Genomic DNA, 17306 nt, shown 5'->3' with positions numbered 1-17306 from the left:
TTTAGTTGTACAGTTAAGATGGAGATGCGAAAGTGGGGGAAGAGTGTGAGGGAATTGGATCAGGATCCGAATTTGTAGGCTAGAGGACTTTGGTAAAGAAAATGTAACATGATGCTTGCTTATAATCGCCACTGTAATGATGTTCTTTTTTTTTTTATTTTCTCACAACATCAAAGCATGCACATCCAAAATACAGTTAGCAGGTGCCCAACTAGAATAACACTAAAACACACACGCTCACAAAACAGTTACCACACTGTTGCTCTCAGAAAAAGTTTCATTCTTGTCTCACCCAGCGACAATGTGCCAAAGTATTTTTGTACCTTTCCACTGTAAAGAAGCTGAGTTTCACTCACTTCAGATTATTTTACACATGACTTCACTGACTGCATCAGGATTGTGTTGAAATATAGCACATTATTTGATAAAAGCAAGAATGTTGACTGATACTACTGAATGTAGTCTTAAAATTGTATTTTCTCTGTTTAAGGTCTGATTTGCCATGTCGGTTTGGGCTTGCCCTTTTTATATTTCATGACGAACTACAATATTTTGTTGTTGGATTTTCATTATGTGGGCACACAACAGCGTTTACTTGCCTTGTAAATGAATGTTTAATGAGGTTAAGAAAGCACCATGAAATAAACAGGGGAGATAAATTGGTGTACAGAATTTTTTTTCTTCACAGTGGAAATGGGGAAAGGCTCTCATTTTGATTAGTAATCTAGTTACTTGTCATATCAGTTACCTGGTAAATATGCAAATCAAATCAGAAATTTCGAAACTTGAATGATTTATTGAATGTGTTTTACATAACTCGCTCACAGCATTGTTTGAAAAATCCACATTATATTTCCCTGTGTGCGCATACAGTGGAAAAGCAATTGCAAAGAGTAAATAGCAAAGGCTAGTATTTATAACTCTTTATTTTTGGTTGATACCAGATGGTTATTAATAAGCGCTCTACAGCCAGTGCTGCTTTGCGGCATACTGTATCCTACTATTCTTAAGAGGGAAATCTGAGAGCAGATTCTATTAATACTGCAACTCCTTACAACTGAAGCCTCATATGGTGTTAAACTAAATCTATAAAGTGAAGATGAGGGTGAGGTGTCAGTATACAATTTCATATAGTGTATATATTGATGTTACAAATTTACAAGCAAATTCACAAGTTATCTAGTGTAAAATTAAGACAATTAAATCCTTTAATCATTTTATACAGACAACCAATTAACTTAATAATTAATTTATTTATAGAGAATTTTACTGATGTCAACTAAAGTCACATAAGGTGTGGTGAAATCAAAGAACTCAAATATGTTTAAAGAAAATACAAAAAAGATGCTATATCCCCAAAGGTTCCTTTTCTGGCCCAGTGGGCTAATCGTTCGTGCGCTACAGGACAATATCTTCAAAGCTTTGATGTGACAAACAGCACATTTCCAGCAGTCTGTTTTTTGTGAGGCAAAAATTCTCATATAAAGTAGTGAGGTTTCTTAACATTTATGCCATATTCTGACAGGGCCGGAGTCAGATCTTCCATTGTCAGTGTGTACTTCTTGTCCTGTAATTAAGCAAGATGAGGATTATTTTGCATGTTTTTTGCACCCCATTTTCTTTTAGTACAACACGCTAAATAAAAGATTTGTTATACATAATGAGACAAACACATGTATTTTTCTAAATATTCAATACACATAAATGTACAAATGTCTGGATTCTGAGCGCTCAAACCTTGGTCTTGTTTCTGGAGCTTCCAGAAGCTGTGCCCTTCATTTTGCAGTGCTGCAGTGCATCATTTGCAATGTCTGAGATGAACTTCTGAGAAGCCAGGGAGATGAGACGGATTCTGTAAAACCACAAGAGGAAAATGTTTTTTAGACAATGTTGTTTAATAAGAGCAATACGTTTAAGAACAGTTAAAGCATGGGTTCTGTGATGAGTAGTATTAACCCTGTAAGCTCTGAGGGGTTTTTAAAGATTTTGTAGGCAGTTTTAATGGCATGCCCAAAATGAAAGGCTTATAACTGTACAAAAAAAAAAGGGTCAAATGTTTGGCATAATTTTTTTTCTTCCATTTGTTTTAATATATATATAGATTATGATAAATTATGAGACTCTTAACCTAAGAAACTGCTGAAAAAACACAAACACACAATTTTAACAAAACATTTACTTTTTTTTTATTTGACATTATACATCTCAGAGTAAATAAGTTAGCTCCAAAAAATGTGTTGTTTTGTTCCCAATCATGTCGCCTGCAACTGAGTCAAATTTTGTGTTAATACAACAAAGCAATCAAACGTTATATCATTAAATATATACTTTATCCTAGTGTCCAAAGGTCTCTCCAAACAAATAAAACTGTACATAAGAACTAAATACACATGCAAATATAAGAATGACTAAAGGTATGCTCTCTCTCCAAAGAATGCAGGCATGAGTAACAAGATTTCATTCAGTTCCATGCTGTCATTTGAGCCATCATTGAGCCTGTGTCATGAACTTGGCGCCATCTCCTGGTGCCCATATATAATTAGAGTGAACTATACTCTCTGCCCATGTTTGGATGACTTCCACCTCTGGTTGCAGCGATCAAAATCCTAATACGATTACTTAAGTGTTCCATAACGCTGGACAACATACTACATAATTTCCGATAAAGTAATCTGATCCAGGAAAGTAGGGATGGGCGGATCGATCCTAAAGGTATCGATACTTCTGATACTAATGTTGTAACGAAAATATCGATCCTCACACAAAAATATTGATTCTAAATTATTTTTTATTTTTTTTAACTAAAGGTATTATTATTTAATTACCATGAACAATAATCATAAGCTTCAAAGTGAAATAAAATGGATTAGGCTATATTAGCAAATACAGGATGAGAACTATTTCTTCTTCCACTCATCTTAACATTCATAAATGCTGAAAAACACAAGCAGACAAGCGCTTGTGCAGTCACAAGACTCGGTCAAACAAGAGGGATCTGTGTCTTGTAGAGGTAATGATAGAAAATCAGAGAAATAGCTTCTGGTGTGTAGTCTAGGGCATATACTGTATATATACGTCTTATGCATTCCCATCAATTTTAGGATTTTGCATATGCCCATATGAAATAACACGTGTGGCTGCCAGAACAACAAGCATTTGACCCGGAACTTTTTCAATCTAATAACGCAACGCCGCAGCACCGTTAAGTGAATTGTTTTATTATTATTATTATTATTATTTAAAAAATTAACAGAGATTCTCCCTAAACACGCTCGGAGATGCACTAACATGGGAGCACTGGCAAGACAGGCAGTTCGACCAATCAGAACGTTCATTTCAGACACGATTGGATATTTGCCAACCAATCACATTTTCCGTTTAAGTAAGGTGCGGGACATTTCCAGCGTCTGATACACAAGCGTCCCTGGAGAAAATATAATATGCGTTGCATATTTATTTCCCTGCTAAACGTAAATATATGCATATACATTTAAATGTAACTAATGCAATTAAACTTTGTGAAAATACTGCATGTTATTGCACCCCTGATAGTTTTTGATGCTCCTTTATTTTTTTTTTGCCCTTTATGCTGTCCGTGGTGACTTTTCTGGTGATATCAAATAATGTATATTTCTAAGTAGGAAAACAATTTCACTCAGAAAAGCACATAATATTACACAAATAAATGGTAATACAAGAAATGTGTTAACGTGAACATTACTACACTCATATTAATGCTTAACAGTTTATTGTGCATTATGAATTAGTTTATTAGTTAGAATAATAATCAAGTATTAACAATTTTCATAGTAGCATATTAAAAGGAACAATAATGACAACTATTAATTAAAAGTTAATTAAAAGTCACTATACCATTGAACCCATTGATTTACTACAGTAATATTGTAGTAGTAACCATGGTTAATTTAGTTAAACTATGGTTTAACTATACTGTATTACTGTAGTGAAATGGTTAATTTTTGTAAGGGTAAACAAAACAGACGTTTAATCATTTTCTGTTTAGGCAAAAAAAAAAAAAATAATAATAATAATGACTTGAATAATAACTAAAAATATTATTTTAATTAGCCATTTTATCCAAAGTAATTGCTCTTTGAGAAATTTCCAACAACATATGACATGGCTTTTTGATGAGTTTGATGTTTTTACAGGTTACAATAATATGTGCAGTGCAAAATTATTAATAAATTATCTAAACGGAACACTTCTGATTTGTCTGCAAATTTCAAAGCACTTTTTTGGTCATAATGCCAACATGCATTGTAAAGTAGAGCTTCTAAACTTTAAAACGATACCTATTTTGTGTTGGTCAAGACTGTAGTTATTAAATTGTTTTATAATTATTTGTTTTTTTGGCGGGGCGCCTGGCAGGTACAAACATGTTACACATGTTAACGTAATTTATGATGTGTAATATTATAATTATATTGCTAATATAATAATATTGCTCTGATGTATTACCAACAATGCAATTCTCATCGTTAGAAGTGAGTGTAATTAATACACTACCTGCAGTTTTATAACAACAATGATACAATTATCTCTTGAATGGAATAAGAATTGATCTTTCACTCCAAATATATACACTATGTTAAACATTGTGTTGTCATTAAAAGCATAAAAGATCTTCCAGCAGTATTGAGCAGCTGTGAGAGAAAACATTAATTCCAAAACTCACATTCTTGGATCTGATGCTTCAAAACCAGCTCGGTTGAGGTAGTATCCTGTGACTGCATCTGGGATCTGGAACACAGACAGTTTGTCAGCAGTGCAATTCACAATATGCCATCACTAAGCACAAGACATACAGCAATAATGCATGAACTCACTGTGGGAGTGTAGTCCTCCAACTGCATTAGGAAATCAGCCAGTGGTGTAGTTGAGATAACAGGCTTTACATCGCCATTGGCGATACCTGTGGGCACATACACGCCATTTGACACGGTGTCAGATGATGGGGTTGCCATGGCAGCTGAGATTGAGACTGTTGGAAGACAAATGTACGACAGGGTATAACATACATAACCACGATAAACATAACATTTAATTAAGTATCTAGTTTCCATAAAAGTATCTAGCTTTAAGAGTTTTTAAATCAAATTTACTATGCAAACACACACGTAACTAAATGGCTTAAGGCTAAGAAGGATATCAACTTCAAACGGTTGTGATGATTAATTTCACCAACCATTACCGCTGCCGACCGCAGGGATGCTGCTGGCGTTCGCGGCAGAGGTGCTGTTCGGGACGCAGTTGCTGCTGCTGCTGGTGGATGTGGCTGCTGCTCCAGTTTGTCCTGTTTGCGGAAGATCTACGTTCATCTTTTCTGCTTAGCTTCACTATTTAAATAGATTAGAGGTGCTGAACTAATCCCACGTCGTTTAAATTAAGGAAACGTAAAGTCGTAAGGTCATTAATACAGTTTAAAAAGCCACATCGGGGATAAATCACTTTCATGAGAAAAATATTTACGATGGAGCTGGGTCACGTGATAAACACAATACCGTGCGCAACTGGTTATAAAGTCCGGAGAACTACACAGAATTGTGGCCAATAGTTCCGGTGTTGTTTCCTCTTGCCCCGATAGGGTGTGGGGTTATGGTTAGGGTAAGTAGGGTAGTTGGTTATGGTATGTACTAGGTATGTAGTGTAAGTTATGGTTAGGGTTATGGATATGGTAGGTCGTGTAGTGCAGGTTAGGGTAGGTAGGTTACGGCAGGGAAGGGTTAGGCTTTGGTTTGTGCATGGGGAGCGCATTCTGACAGCGGAGCATTACTGTCAGATACTGTTCCCCCCAGCAGATCCCGATGGGGAAATACATGTTTTTATATATCTATGGGGAAACACACAACACCAGGATGGTTCACGTCTAGGGAAACGTTTTGGATATTATTCTATATTATATTATGAATGGATATTATCATTAAACCATATTTTGCGGTACAGTCTCGAAATTCGAAGCTTTGTCCCACGTCTCGCAAGTCATAAGCAGTGTCCCGCATTTCAATTTTGTCTGTATTATTTATTATTATTATTATTTCTGCATTATTCTATGTCATAGTCATTTAAATGGGGAACAGAAAAACAACAGAAAAATGGATCTATCCAGAGCTCCCGAGAAAAAAAAGCGTCTTTGTTCGTATAATAAACAATGAGAGAACAAATATACATGGTTAACCAGTTACAGGTGAGTTCAGGCAGTGTATGCCACCGAAGTTTCACGGACAGCTCTGATGAAGAATTTCAGTGCCCCAAACATGACAGCTCTGGTATCTTTGGCTTTGAGCATTCCTGTCACCAACGCGCTAGTGGAGAGGGTGTTTTCTCAGCTGCGTGGACAGAGACAAGGAACCGAGAAACTGTCCCTTTTGAAGAGAATGTATGAGGTACATTTTAGGAGAATTATAATGATGTAAAGAGAAAAGAAAATAGATATTACAGGTGTACTTTTAGTCTAATACTTTATTTTAATTATATATTAATATATTTATACATATTATATGCTCTGTACCCATCTACTTGGGTACTTCAACTTGGGAATTAACACTACTTGCGTTTGAACATATTTACGGGCATATTTTAGACATTTCCGTTGAAGCAAAGAACTGCGAGTGTACACCTCATGCATCCTCCGAATTCCCGTGAAAGAAGACTGCATTTGTAGGCTGCATTTCTGAAACGAGACCGCCTCGATCGCGTATGCGGCCGACAAATGCGACCTCCGGAGAACGCAGCCTTACAAACGACACAGAGCCAACTGTCGTAACACACTATCTGACGGCTTTCTAGAAGGTTACCCCTCGGCAGCCTTATTCTCGCGAGAGTCTTATTATTTGTTACTGGTTTTGGTTTAGGGTTAAATTTAGTGGAAGGGCTATTGTTACGGTTAGGTGTAGGGTTTCCGAAGGCTCTAAATAAATACGAAAACTGTGTAAACATTCAATTCGGCTCCCGCGAGACTTTAGGTAACTGGGGGGACACCTTCTAGACACAACATTAGTGTCTAGTTCGAAATTGCATATTACATAGCCTACTACTCTCTTAGCCTACTATTTCTGCCATAAATAGATATGGCCTAATACGCTCTCTATGGTAAAAGCGCGGAGGTTGTTATCTCAGTAAATAATATAATCTCTGTTCTGTCCTAATTTTTTCCAACATTGTCTAATTGCAAATGGCTCTACCTAGTGTTGGTCTCGTCATTTTAGAAAAGTGGATGAGTATAGGCCTACCACAAAGCCACGTAAACACATAAAGCAGTTCCAAATGAAAAGTTTTTTTTATTGTCACAAGAATAATTATATACTTTAGTAAGAAAATCAAAAATAAATGTGCATATTATTGAAGCCACATATCAATATGTAAAAGCCTATACGAGTATGATACCACAACCACCAGTTTCAACAGACATAGACAGTGACAGTAAGATACAGATATGGTCAGGGTGGTCAAGCGCTCTCAACCATTTTCAGATCACTAGAATGAAAATTAATAGAATTGAATGCTAAAAAAAAAAATCCATAAAATGAAATTGTAAAAAAAAAAAAAATACACTGTTGTTTCTCATTCTTCTGGCATTAAATTGCACAAAAATGTATCAAATAAAACTAGTTTGTGTGTGTGTGTTTGTGCACATTTTCACTGAAATCCTTAGTAGAAATTGCATCTTTGACGTAATACTGCCAGAACTGTATTGTAGTTATTCAGATGTACCTTAATTATGAAACTACAATTTTAAAGTAATTTCTTACTTTTTATTAAAATAACAAACATTTTATGATGAACACTGTAGATCAGTGATATATAGACCAAATTCTAAATAGCTCTTCTAATATATAAGTTCAGATTAATTAAGATATATTGATCAAAATTGTTATGATGGAATTCAGATAAATTTAAAGCAGAATATTTTACTGAAATTAACCTAACACAGTACCGAACTGATAATTAATTTGGCACAGCATAACAATGTAACAAAATCGATCTCAAAAGGAATGACAGAATTTATAGCTTCTAACAGAATGCTGCTTGCTGTTTGATTGTTCCCTCTTCCTCAGTCAATAACATATACATTACTTTGTTCACCCTTTAAAACCCAGTATTCAAAATACTTTTCAGCGGAACAGTAACTTACAAATGAAAAGGAACATGAGAATGGCTGTAGGCTACTGTAAGAGCAGATGATAAGGAGACAAATATTCATACACTTACTGTATTGTTTGAACTTCCAAAGAACTAGTGAGCAAACAAGAAAGTTACCAATGACTCTGAACACAGAAACACACTGTAAGAAACCAATACAAGATGAAGCATAGCAACTGTTAACAATGTTATCTAATATAGAAATGTATAAAGTTATTTTGCCAGCATGTAAGAATCTGATACACAGAATACATGGGAGACAAGATTGTAGACAACACAGTTCACATTGAGAAAATAAAAATGTTTCTGTTCACAAGACCCCTTTCCATATAAAACTAAAATGTTTTAATTTTCATCACATGAAAATATAGATTTGTCTTTATACATAGCATCTCAGTTTCCTTTGCCACAGTGTACGGCCAGTTACACAAGTTACTCAATTACATTACCATCAAAGTCATATTTCAATGAATTAGGCTTTTGAATGATTCCTTTGTGGGTATCCATTAGTAATTTTTCCATAATTTGTTACGTCATAGTAAACTTCTATGATTCTAAATCTATTAGTATTTTTTTAACTAATACTTCATGAGAAAGATGAGAAATGTCGGATTCCATTCAAACACATTGGACATTTCCGTCATTTCAATGTTGGAACACATGCACTGGCTCTATAGAATAGCCTGTTTCTCTATCAAACGATGACGGGCTTTTACGAATGAAATACATTTGCTTTCATCTTATCTCACTGTACTTGTGGTGCTGTGCAAGGCTTGGAATGTAGTACATAAGATGATCAATATTTGCAAGCCAGAACTTGATTTAGTTCAGCCATGCTGGAAGCTAACAGTTAACAGAGCTGAGGTGAATTTAACCCTCTATCTACCCAAACCCAAAGCATGTCAATTTGACTTGTTTAGCACACATGAAAGCACAGATTAAGGAAGTCCAGAAGCAGTCAGGGACTGTTCTTATGTTACATTTGTTCCAATTTATATAATTCCCATTGCAATTTTGACTGTACATAGATGAGAGTTTGTGAGCGTGTATGTGTGCCACTTTTAACGTCAAGGGAAAATAAGAGACCATGCAAAATATACACACTCATAACAAACACCATTACAAACACCACACATGCACACACACCTAACTCCTACTCTCCCTCTCCTCAGAAAAAAAAATACAGACTATATTATACTCGAAATATTTCAGGTATCTGTGAAAGAAAGCAAATTTTTTTTGAATTTTTGAAATGCACACCGTGCTGTGTCAGTGATGCTAATTTAATTAGTAAAGGTACGGTGAAAAGCAGGAAATGATGTCACACTAGTGTAATTGTTACTGATATGCATACAATGGATTGAATATGGCATAAAATTTATTAAAACTCTTTAAAAATCCGAACTGCCTCTTAAAGCGTTAGAATTAAATCCCAGCAACCCACTGCGCTTTAATGTTGACACAAACAAGACACAAGTGATTTGAAAAAAGCCATTCAAGCTAATATGAGACTGACACAGAACAATGATGTCAGAACTACATTACATATATACACGTGCGATTGAAACAGATTTTAACAAATCGAATCCAGTGTACTGACATAATGTCTAGCTTCACATTAAAAATGAACCTGAGAGAGAGAGAAAGAGGCAACAAAAAAAAAATCAAAAATCAAACAACAATTTCAAAATTGACGGATGTGTTAGATCCAGTCATGAGCACAAACAACATGGGTATCCCTCTCTCAGGAAGATGAATCTGCATGGATCTCAAAGCGTTTCACAGCCTTGCATAGTATCTATGATTAGGGGCTCTTTGATGAACCGACAGACAGACACACTAAGTTGAGGCTGTCGAGGTGGGTGTGGTTATTTGAAGGCTGACTTCAGCTCTTTGAAAGCAGCTTGTCTTTGTTTCCTATCCTCTGCCTGCCGTTTCTTCTCTTCCTGCTCCTGACGGATTTCCGCTTCAAACTTGTTTGATTCATTAATGGCCTGCACCTGTTACAAAAGCAAATAGCAATTTCTGGGTAATCCTAAACTGCCCTATCAGTGAAAATGCAACCTAAAATTAAAGGAATTTATTTTGCTGTTGTTTATTTATTTATATATATATATATATATATATATATATATATATATATATATTTCAAAAGTAATTTCTTACAATTTGTGTACTATTCTTAAGGGGATATTTTACCCAAAAAGATCTGTCATAATTTAAATACCCTCATGTTGTTTCAAACCCCAATGACTTTCTTCACAAAAAGGAAATGTTGGGCAGAATGTTAACCTCAGTCAACAGAGCAGCATTAATATTTGTAAAACAAATTCCCCCTTGAGTTTCACGGAAGAAAGAAAAGTCGTATGTGTTTGGAACAGGGACTATTTAGCAGAGACGGACCACTTCTATTAAAACAAATGGGAGAAATTGGAACGGCCTACAACCAACGGATATAGAAAAGGAAGTCCCGCCTTATAGGTAAACAAGCCAATCACCTTAGCATTTTTTTTCTGAGCTAAAGAAGGAGAATTTATGATACCATCATTGTCAGATTTTACTGCTGATTTTAAATGTGTTCTTTGGTCATAATCTTGACCAACTCATTGGAGATTTTGGTCTTTCCCCATTCAAGGTGATAGGAGCTCCATGCTACACAGCCTCCCATAAGCGTTCCAAAATATGCCGCTGAGTGGACTGACTTGCCTTGAAAGGGAATTTGGTTTGGTACAACATGAGGGTGAAAGAATTATGACAGAACTTTTCATTTTTGGGTGAACTAACTTTGAAACAAATAGCTGTCTTGAGTCTAAAAGCTGCTGTTATAACAGAAGCAGAGGAGATATTATTTCACTAAGAAGTGGAGTAAAAACCACAAATGAAAATGGAATAATTATTTACTTTTGCCTCAAAGAATGACTTGGCACCCTTTACTCCCTCAGTTGACACATCAATCTCTGACAGGCGAGCCAAGACATGAAGCCCACTGTCCTCTGCCAGCTCTCCTGCAGCTGCTTTTCTGAAGATAAGAAGGAACTAGAGAGAGAGAGAAAGAGAGAAAATAAAAAATAGAATGGTATAGCTTCCTGTGAAATGTGTAACTCTTTATAGTGCACCTAATCGTAGTTTATCTAATTATGCAAGACTGATAACAACTGATAGCAAACATTTACTGGGAAATACAGTCAAATCTACAACAACAAGAAGTAACACACTGTAAACAGATTATCATGACAGTAAAGTCATGAATGGCACTATATGTTACAACAGTGGCAGTTTTTGGACACACAGAATGCATTTACCTCTCTGAAGCTGAGTTTGCCGTCCAAGTCCTCATCTACTTCTTTGATCATGTTCTTCAGCCCCAGGTGAGTCTGTGGCGCTCCGAGTTTCTCCATCATCAGCTTCAGCTCCATCAGATCAATGTAATTATCTCTCTCTGAATCATACCTGCATACACACAAGCAACCAAATGATGAAATACGGCATATCATGGAAAACCGTTTTTCTGCTTGCTCTTTTGAAAAAAAAAGAAAGTATGATTTACGATGTAGACAATACTCTTACTGTACATTCACACCAGAAGCGGCGAGTGTGTCAAAATTCGCTCTGGCTGCCCTGCCTTCGACGCTCAAGGACGCTCTGACGTAGTTGAAATAGGCGGCAACGTTTGTTCAGAATGCTTTGTTTTGTGAACTATATTTATAGGGGCCGCAATTTAAACATCCAGACATGTCGACCATTTACTTTTTGCCGACCTATCACAAGTAGCGTATATCCTCATGAACTCTTTAAAATGTGAAAATAAGAAATCGGTCGATGGCAGAAAGTAATTAAATTTATAGTTGTTTGTTATCAAAATAAAATACATTTGTAATAATAACTGTGGTCTTGGTCATACATTACAGGGAAACCCGTCACGGCAATAATTCGTTTCTCCTCCATTTTATCTTCGGAACGAATGTTTGGTGGGAACTAAAGTTTACACGGTTATGTTCTCTAGACTTCGCTAGAGCGGAGCACAACCGCGTCACAGCTCATTACCATAATGTTGACTGCACTTGAACTTCCATCTGACACCCACGCCTCCCAAGACTCGCCGCGCCGCTTCTCGCCGCCGAGAGACACTGGCTGTCATTGAAAATGAATGACTTCCGGTCAATTTGACGCTCTCGCCGCCTCTGGTGTGAACGTACGGTTAATGCTGAGTTTGTTTATAACCAAGGTCCCTAAGAAAGTGTCTTCCACCTCCCTGGTAATAATGTTGCTATATGGGTGCCTGGGTAGCTCAGTGAGTAAAGAGTTCAAATCCAGGGCGTGCTGAGTGACTCCAGCCAGATCTCATAAGCAACCAAATTGGCCCAGTTGCTAGAGAGGGTAGAGTCACATGGAAATAATGCAATAATGTGGTTCTCGCTCTCGGTGGTGCGCATGGTGAGTTGTGTGTGGATGCCACGGAGAATAGCGTGAAGCCTAGCTAGGTCTCTGCGGTAATGCGCTCAACAAGCCACGTAATAAGATGCGTGGATTGACGGTCTCGGACGCGGAGGCAACTGAGATTTGTCCTCCGCCATCCGGATTGAGTCACTATGCCACCAAGAGGACCTAGAGTGCATTGGGAATTCCAAATTGGGGAGAAAAATAATAATAATAATAATATTGCGATATAACATGTCCAACAGAGGGCAGTACCAAAGAGTAACTGGGCTCCTTGCTTAGCAGGGGAAAGACTTAACACTATTCTGTGACATCTTTTACTGAAGAAACCAATTTCTACTAAAACATCATGGTAAAGAGAAGGTGAAAAACCCCAACAGGGCAGTCACTGATCATAAAATTCACCTTAAGCTCAAAGCACACTGCCTAGTGCCAAGAATGACAAAGAACCAGGTAAATTCTAAACAAATAATTATTCTAAATACTTTTATTGCACAATGAAACCTTTTTGTGAAAATGTATGTAAAGCTTTTTATATTCAAACCATTCAATAATCTACATCAACAGAGTAGGGGCACAATTTCAAATGTTCATTAACAATTAGCCATTTATTATACCTGCCACTAAAATAATTTATATGCCAAACTCTCCTGCATTTTTTAAAAAGACCTTATATGCTGCTGGTAATTAATTGAGTTAATAACATTACCGGACACCTGTATTTACATCTGGCAGCATTCAAATTTGTAAACTGTAAACACAAAATCTGTAGTCTGAGGTTATATAAATGTTTATTTTCTTTGTTTACAGGGAAGAAAGTTCATGCAGGAGGAGGACACCAATCTTATATCTCTCTCACAAGCACACACAAACACTTCCTGTTGGTACATCAGAGACGTGGCCATTTAATTGTTCAGAACGATATACAATGCCTATAGAAATTCATAATACCATGTCAAAATCCTTATCATTTGTCACATTATGCCCTGGAAATGTAAATAAATTATATATAACCTTTTCCTGTTGTATTTACATATTATAACCTTTAACATCATTTTAAAACTAATATGTAAAATAATTCTGAACAATTATTAATAATTAATTAGTAAAATACATGGTTTGGAAAAGTGTTCAGCCCCCTAAGATTAACCATTACAAACTTGTCACCTTTCAAATCACATACAGTACCTGGCAAATTGGCCCTGACCTGACATCAACTGAAGTGGTTTTAATTACTTCAGAATTAAACCGGATGTTCCATAAGGATTCCATTACTAAAATTGTGCATCCTCACTTCCTTTCCTTGCTTCCTTTCCTCGCTTCATAGCTCCACCCTCTTAGGAAATGGGGAAAAGATCCAAGGAAAGAGTAATCAAAGCAAGACGGCTTTGTAAAATGTCCTCACGCGCCATTTCAGACCATGTTTTTGCGCAGCTGCAGTATCTCTGCACACTTGCCACTGTTACCTAAATTTGATTTATTAATATATTCATAATAAATCCAAATAATTCAAGATGAAATATGTTTCAATTATGGTTTATTTAAATGGAAAAAGTGATACAAGAATCAAAACTATTGTGTCAGATGTGAAGGGGAGGAGAATTAATACACATGTCAGGTGCTTCGGCCAAAATGTTTTCCGCATAGGATGCTCCTGCGTTTCCTCGCTCAAGCGTCCTCGTTAAGCTTCCTCTGTCCTCTGACCTTTCCTCCTCACGGTGCATTTAGATAATTTATACATCCTTCATTATTGCGGTCTTTGTTTGGGTCACAGGCTCGATTACGGAGGAGTGAGGAAACAAGGATGCACAATTTAGGAAATGAGAAGCACCCTAGTAGTGCATGGTAATGAATTCAAGAAATCACCATGGTTGGAAAGGTGCTTTCAAAAGGGCTCCAGGATAAAATTGTAGAAAAGCACAGGTTAGAAGAAGGGTACAAAAAAGTTTCAAAGGTTCATCCCTCCCCAAATACCATTCAGAGCATTATTAAAAAGTGGAAAAGGCATGGCACCACCAAGACCTTGCCTAGATTAGGTTGTCCCTCCAAACTAAATGACTGTGCCAGGAGGATATTGATCAGGGAAGCTATCAAGAGGCCAAAGGAAACTTTGAAAGCTCTATGAAGTATTAAATCCAGAAGTATGATTACTTTTTAAACCCTGTTATTCCAGGTTTTCATCTTATACAATTTTTTTGGAACTGTTGCCTTTTTTTCATTACTTGAATGAAATGCAAAATGTGTAAATAAATCTGGAACAAATATTTTCTTCAATGGATTTTGAAAAGAAAAAAAAAGAAAAAGTATGATGATTTTCTATAGGCACTGTATAGTTAACTAAGGTCAGGATGTTAATATCTGCTTCCCTCTCTTTTAATTTTTCTGAGGCAGGCTTCTGAAAAAGAGTGTCAGGTGTGAAATGGAAAAAAAAGAAGAGACAAAAGATCGACAATTTCATGGGCAGACAATCTGGTCAACGTTAGATTATAAAGAGATTGGGAAGTAGAAAACTGTCTACACTAAATAAGACTTTTTTCACTAGGTCAAGTAAGAACATGTTTTTTGTTTGTCAATGTATATTTAAGAAGTAAGAAAACTGCGTGTGGGTGTGTGATTGTGCAAGCAGTGGAAAAGTAAAAAGGATTTGTCACTTCCTTTTTTTTTTTTCCATCGTTATGTGACAACTTCCTCCACACACATACACGTAGCCCAAAGAGGTGTTATGTTGCTATGGCAAAGGGGTCATTTTATTGAACGCAGAGGCCAGTCTAAACGCATTCCGTCTATGGTAAAAATTGACAAAAGTTGAGATATGCGTTTTTCATCGGACAGCAATGACATGTTGAATTCACAACACCAAAGTCCATTTAAGGCATGTAAGGTCACTCTGCAACCATGTTTGTAACACTTCTGGGCAGCTATTTTTTGTCTCTCTTTAATACAAGCAAAAGAATGACTCCAAAACGGTTGGTCAAGATCATATTTCAACTTGCAATCAAATCTGCCAACAATTTGGCCTAAAATGTGCTTCTTTAACTCAAATCACACAAAAACTTTGTCCAGCTAAAGCACATGCTCAATGAAAATTGGCAGGTGACTGGACATGGAGATACAAAATTCATCAGGATACAAAATGTTCAACTGATCAAAACCTCTGTCCGGTTTCATTTCTTCATTGGCTCATAGCAGATATGTTCAGTGCCCAGTCTGGATTGTGGTAATGGATTTATCTCCCTCATTAACTCCTTACAGGCTGTCACAGCAAGCACTCTGCTCATGAATATGGAGTGTGTGTCCATCTGCTTCAGAGACATGGCTCCTAATTTATTGTCTACTGATACAAGACACCCTGCTGATGCCATGTCTCTCTCTCTCTCAAAGCTCCAACTCTTCTGATTAACCCTGTACCAAACCAACTGGCATCTCATCACTAATTCAAAGACTAGGGCATCTTCTGCAAGAAACCTTGGTTCTGATTGCATCTGACAAACCTTGATCACGGAGTTATGAAAAATGCAGTTTGATCACAGGAGCACCTGAGCCAATGTGAGGGTTATGTTTGTCTGAGGATGCTGCTATCATGAGCTTGAGTGAGGATTAAAGTGTAGCAGCGGTTCATCACACTAATGTTTTTTCAAGGCATATAACATTAAGTTGGTGGTTTATTTTTAAACGGCAATATCAGGTATTTGGATACAATGGGCAACCAGATTTCAATGTGGTTTTTAATAACCTGTAGAAATCAATAATTTACGTCTGCAACCAGTTAGTCTGTTTAACAAAGAAAAGGTCAAGCATGCCCATTGCAATTAAAGGTCAGCTGTAATTTAAATCCACCATGATTAATTAAGTAGTGAACGAACCTCAACGTTTCATTTGGTCTACAGCTTGAAATCACATACCACATTACCTCCTGAGAAAGACTCCTGACATTTGCAAAGTCACAAAGCTGATTTTCTCCATTCTTTTAATTTTAAATGTCTCTCAATCACACTCAGAGGGATTTTGATTGAACATGGTGAATTTTGACCACTGAAAAACCCATATCGACCAACCACTTTCCGAAACCTAGGGGTAAACATGTTCACCTCTAGCTGTGTTTCCACCATTGGGCTAAATGAGGGAGTGCTAGTGCGTGCCAGGTCCAGTTGCATTCCCACTCTCACTTCCAGGGCTTCGTTGTGCCGCCTCTGGGCCAACAGCCAATGGCCTTTGGCCTGCCGATTACCCTAGGGCCAAACAAGGCCAACCGGGGATTGAGGTGGGTTCAATTTCAAAGGCGGAGTTTCGCCAAACTTGGCAGGTTCTGTATCCAGCGCACGGTACATATCCAGGGAAAAAAATTAATAAAAAAAGAAATGCAGTACAAAACACCCAATGGACAAAGGGTAGCCCAAATAAATTACTTTCCATGGTTCGATGAATATGTGCTGGGACATTGTCCCGCTGTTAGAGGAGAGACCACTTAGGACATCATAGCAGTTACAGTCAGTGAGTTGTAAATGCTAATTTATCATGCAGTTTACATTCAATATGAACTCGATATTCAGATAACTAGATAACATGATACCTCAGCTTGAGCTTCCCTCTTGCTTGTGAAATGGGCAGAGTATGTGACTTTGGCACTGCAGTGGCATGTAAAGGGCGGGTTTTTGGGCAGTGCTGCTGAGTTATTGGCCCGATGGTGGGAATGCAGACCATTTTGG

The 17306-nt window shown here is 37.0% G+C and overlaps 2 protein-coding genes across 3 annotated transcripts in view; both read right to left on the bottom strand.

Annotated features, from left to right (window-relative positions):
* Positions 1–142: 142 nt before the first annotated feature.
* LOC127620725 (transcription initiation factor TFIID subunit 10-like) lies at positions 143–5517 on the bottom strand. 2 transcript variants are annotated; one of them, XM_052093926.1, is made up of 5 exons: positions 5210–5517; positions 4851–5005; positions 4700–4764; positions 1738–1852; positions 143–1567 (listed from the first exon to the last, which is right to left on the bottom strand). In XM_052093926.1, the coding sequence occupies exons 1-5, from the start codon at positions 5340–5342 to the stop codon at positions 1478–1480; spliced, it is 558 nt and encodes a 185-aa protein (XP_051949886.1). In that variant the 5' UTR covers positions 5343–5517; the 3' UTR covers positions 143–1477. The 2 variants fall into 2 exon arrangements, with proteins under 2 accessions (XP_051949886.1, XP_051949887.1); XM_052093927.1 differs by having other exon boundaries at positions 5216–5517.
* A 1769-nt stretch (positions 5518–7286) lies between these two features.
* Positions 7287–17306, bottom strand: part of efhd2 (EF-hand domain family, member D2) — a 30228-nt gene continuing 20208 nt past the window's right edge. The window contains exons 2-4 of the mRNA XM_052094254.1: positions 11466–11613; positions 11065–11199; positions 7287–10163 (exon numbers count right to left, since the gene is read on the bottom strand). Of these exons, the coding sequence (XP_051950214.1) occupies positions 10032–10163; positions 11065–11199; positions 11466–11613 (415 nt within the window). The 3' untranslated portion in view covers positions 7287–10031. The remainder of the gene's footprint in view (positions 10164–11064; positions 11200–11465; positions 11614–17306) is intronic.

Source organism: Xyrauchen texanus, chromosome 27, assembly GCF_025860055.1.
Source record: "Xyrauchen texanus isolate HMW12.3.18 chromosome 27, RBS_HiC_50CHRs, whole genome shotgun sequence".
Taxonomy (NCBI): Eukaryota; Metazoa; Chordata; class Actinopteri; order Cypriniformes; family Catostomidae; genus Xyrauchen; species Xyrauchen texanus.
This window is presented reverse-complemented; position numbering and strand designations above follow the sequence as displayed.

Coding starts and splice junctions, on each gene's coding strand:
- LOC127620725 (XM_052093926.1), bottom strand. CDS start 5,342: ATGAACGTAGATCTTCCGCAAACAGGACAAACTGGAGCAGCAGCCACA. Junction 4,765..4,850: donor TGGAGGACTACACTCCCACA/GTGAGTTCATGC, acceptor TCTGTGTTCCAG/ATCCCAGATGCAGTCACAGG. Junction 1,853..4,699: donor GAAGCATCAGATCCAAGAAT/GTGAGTTTTGGA, acceptor GTGGTTTTACAG/AATCCGTCTCATCTCCCTGG.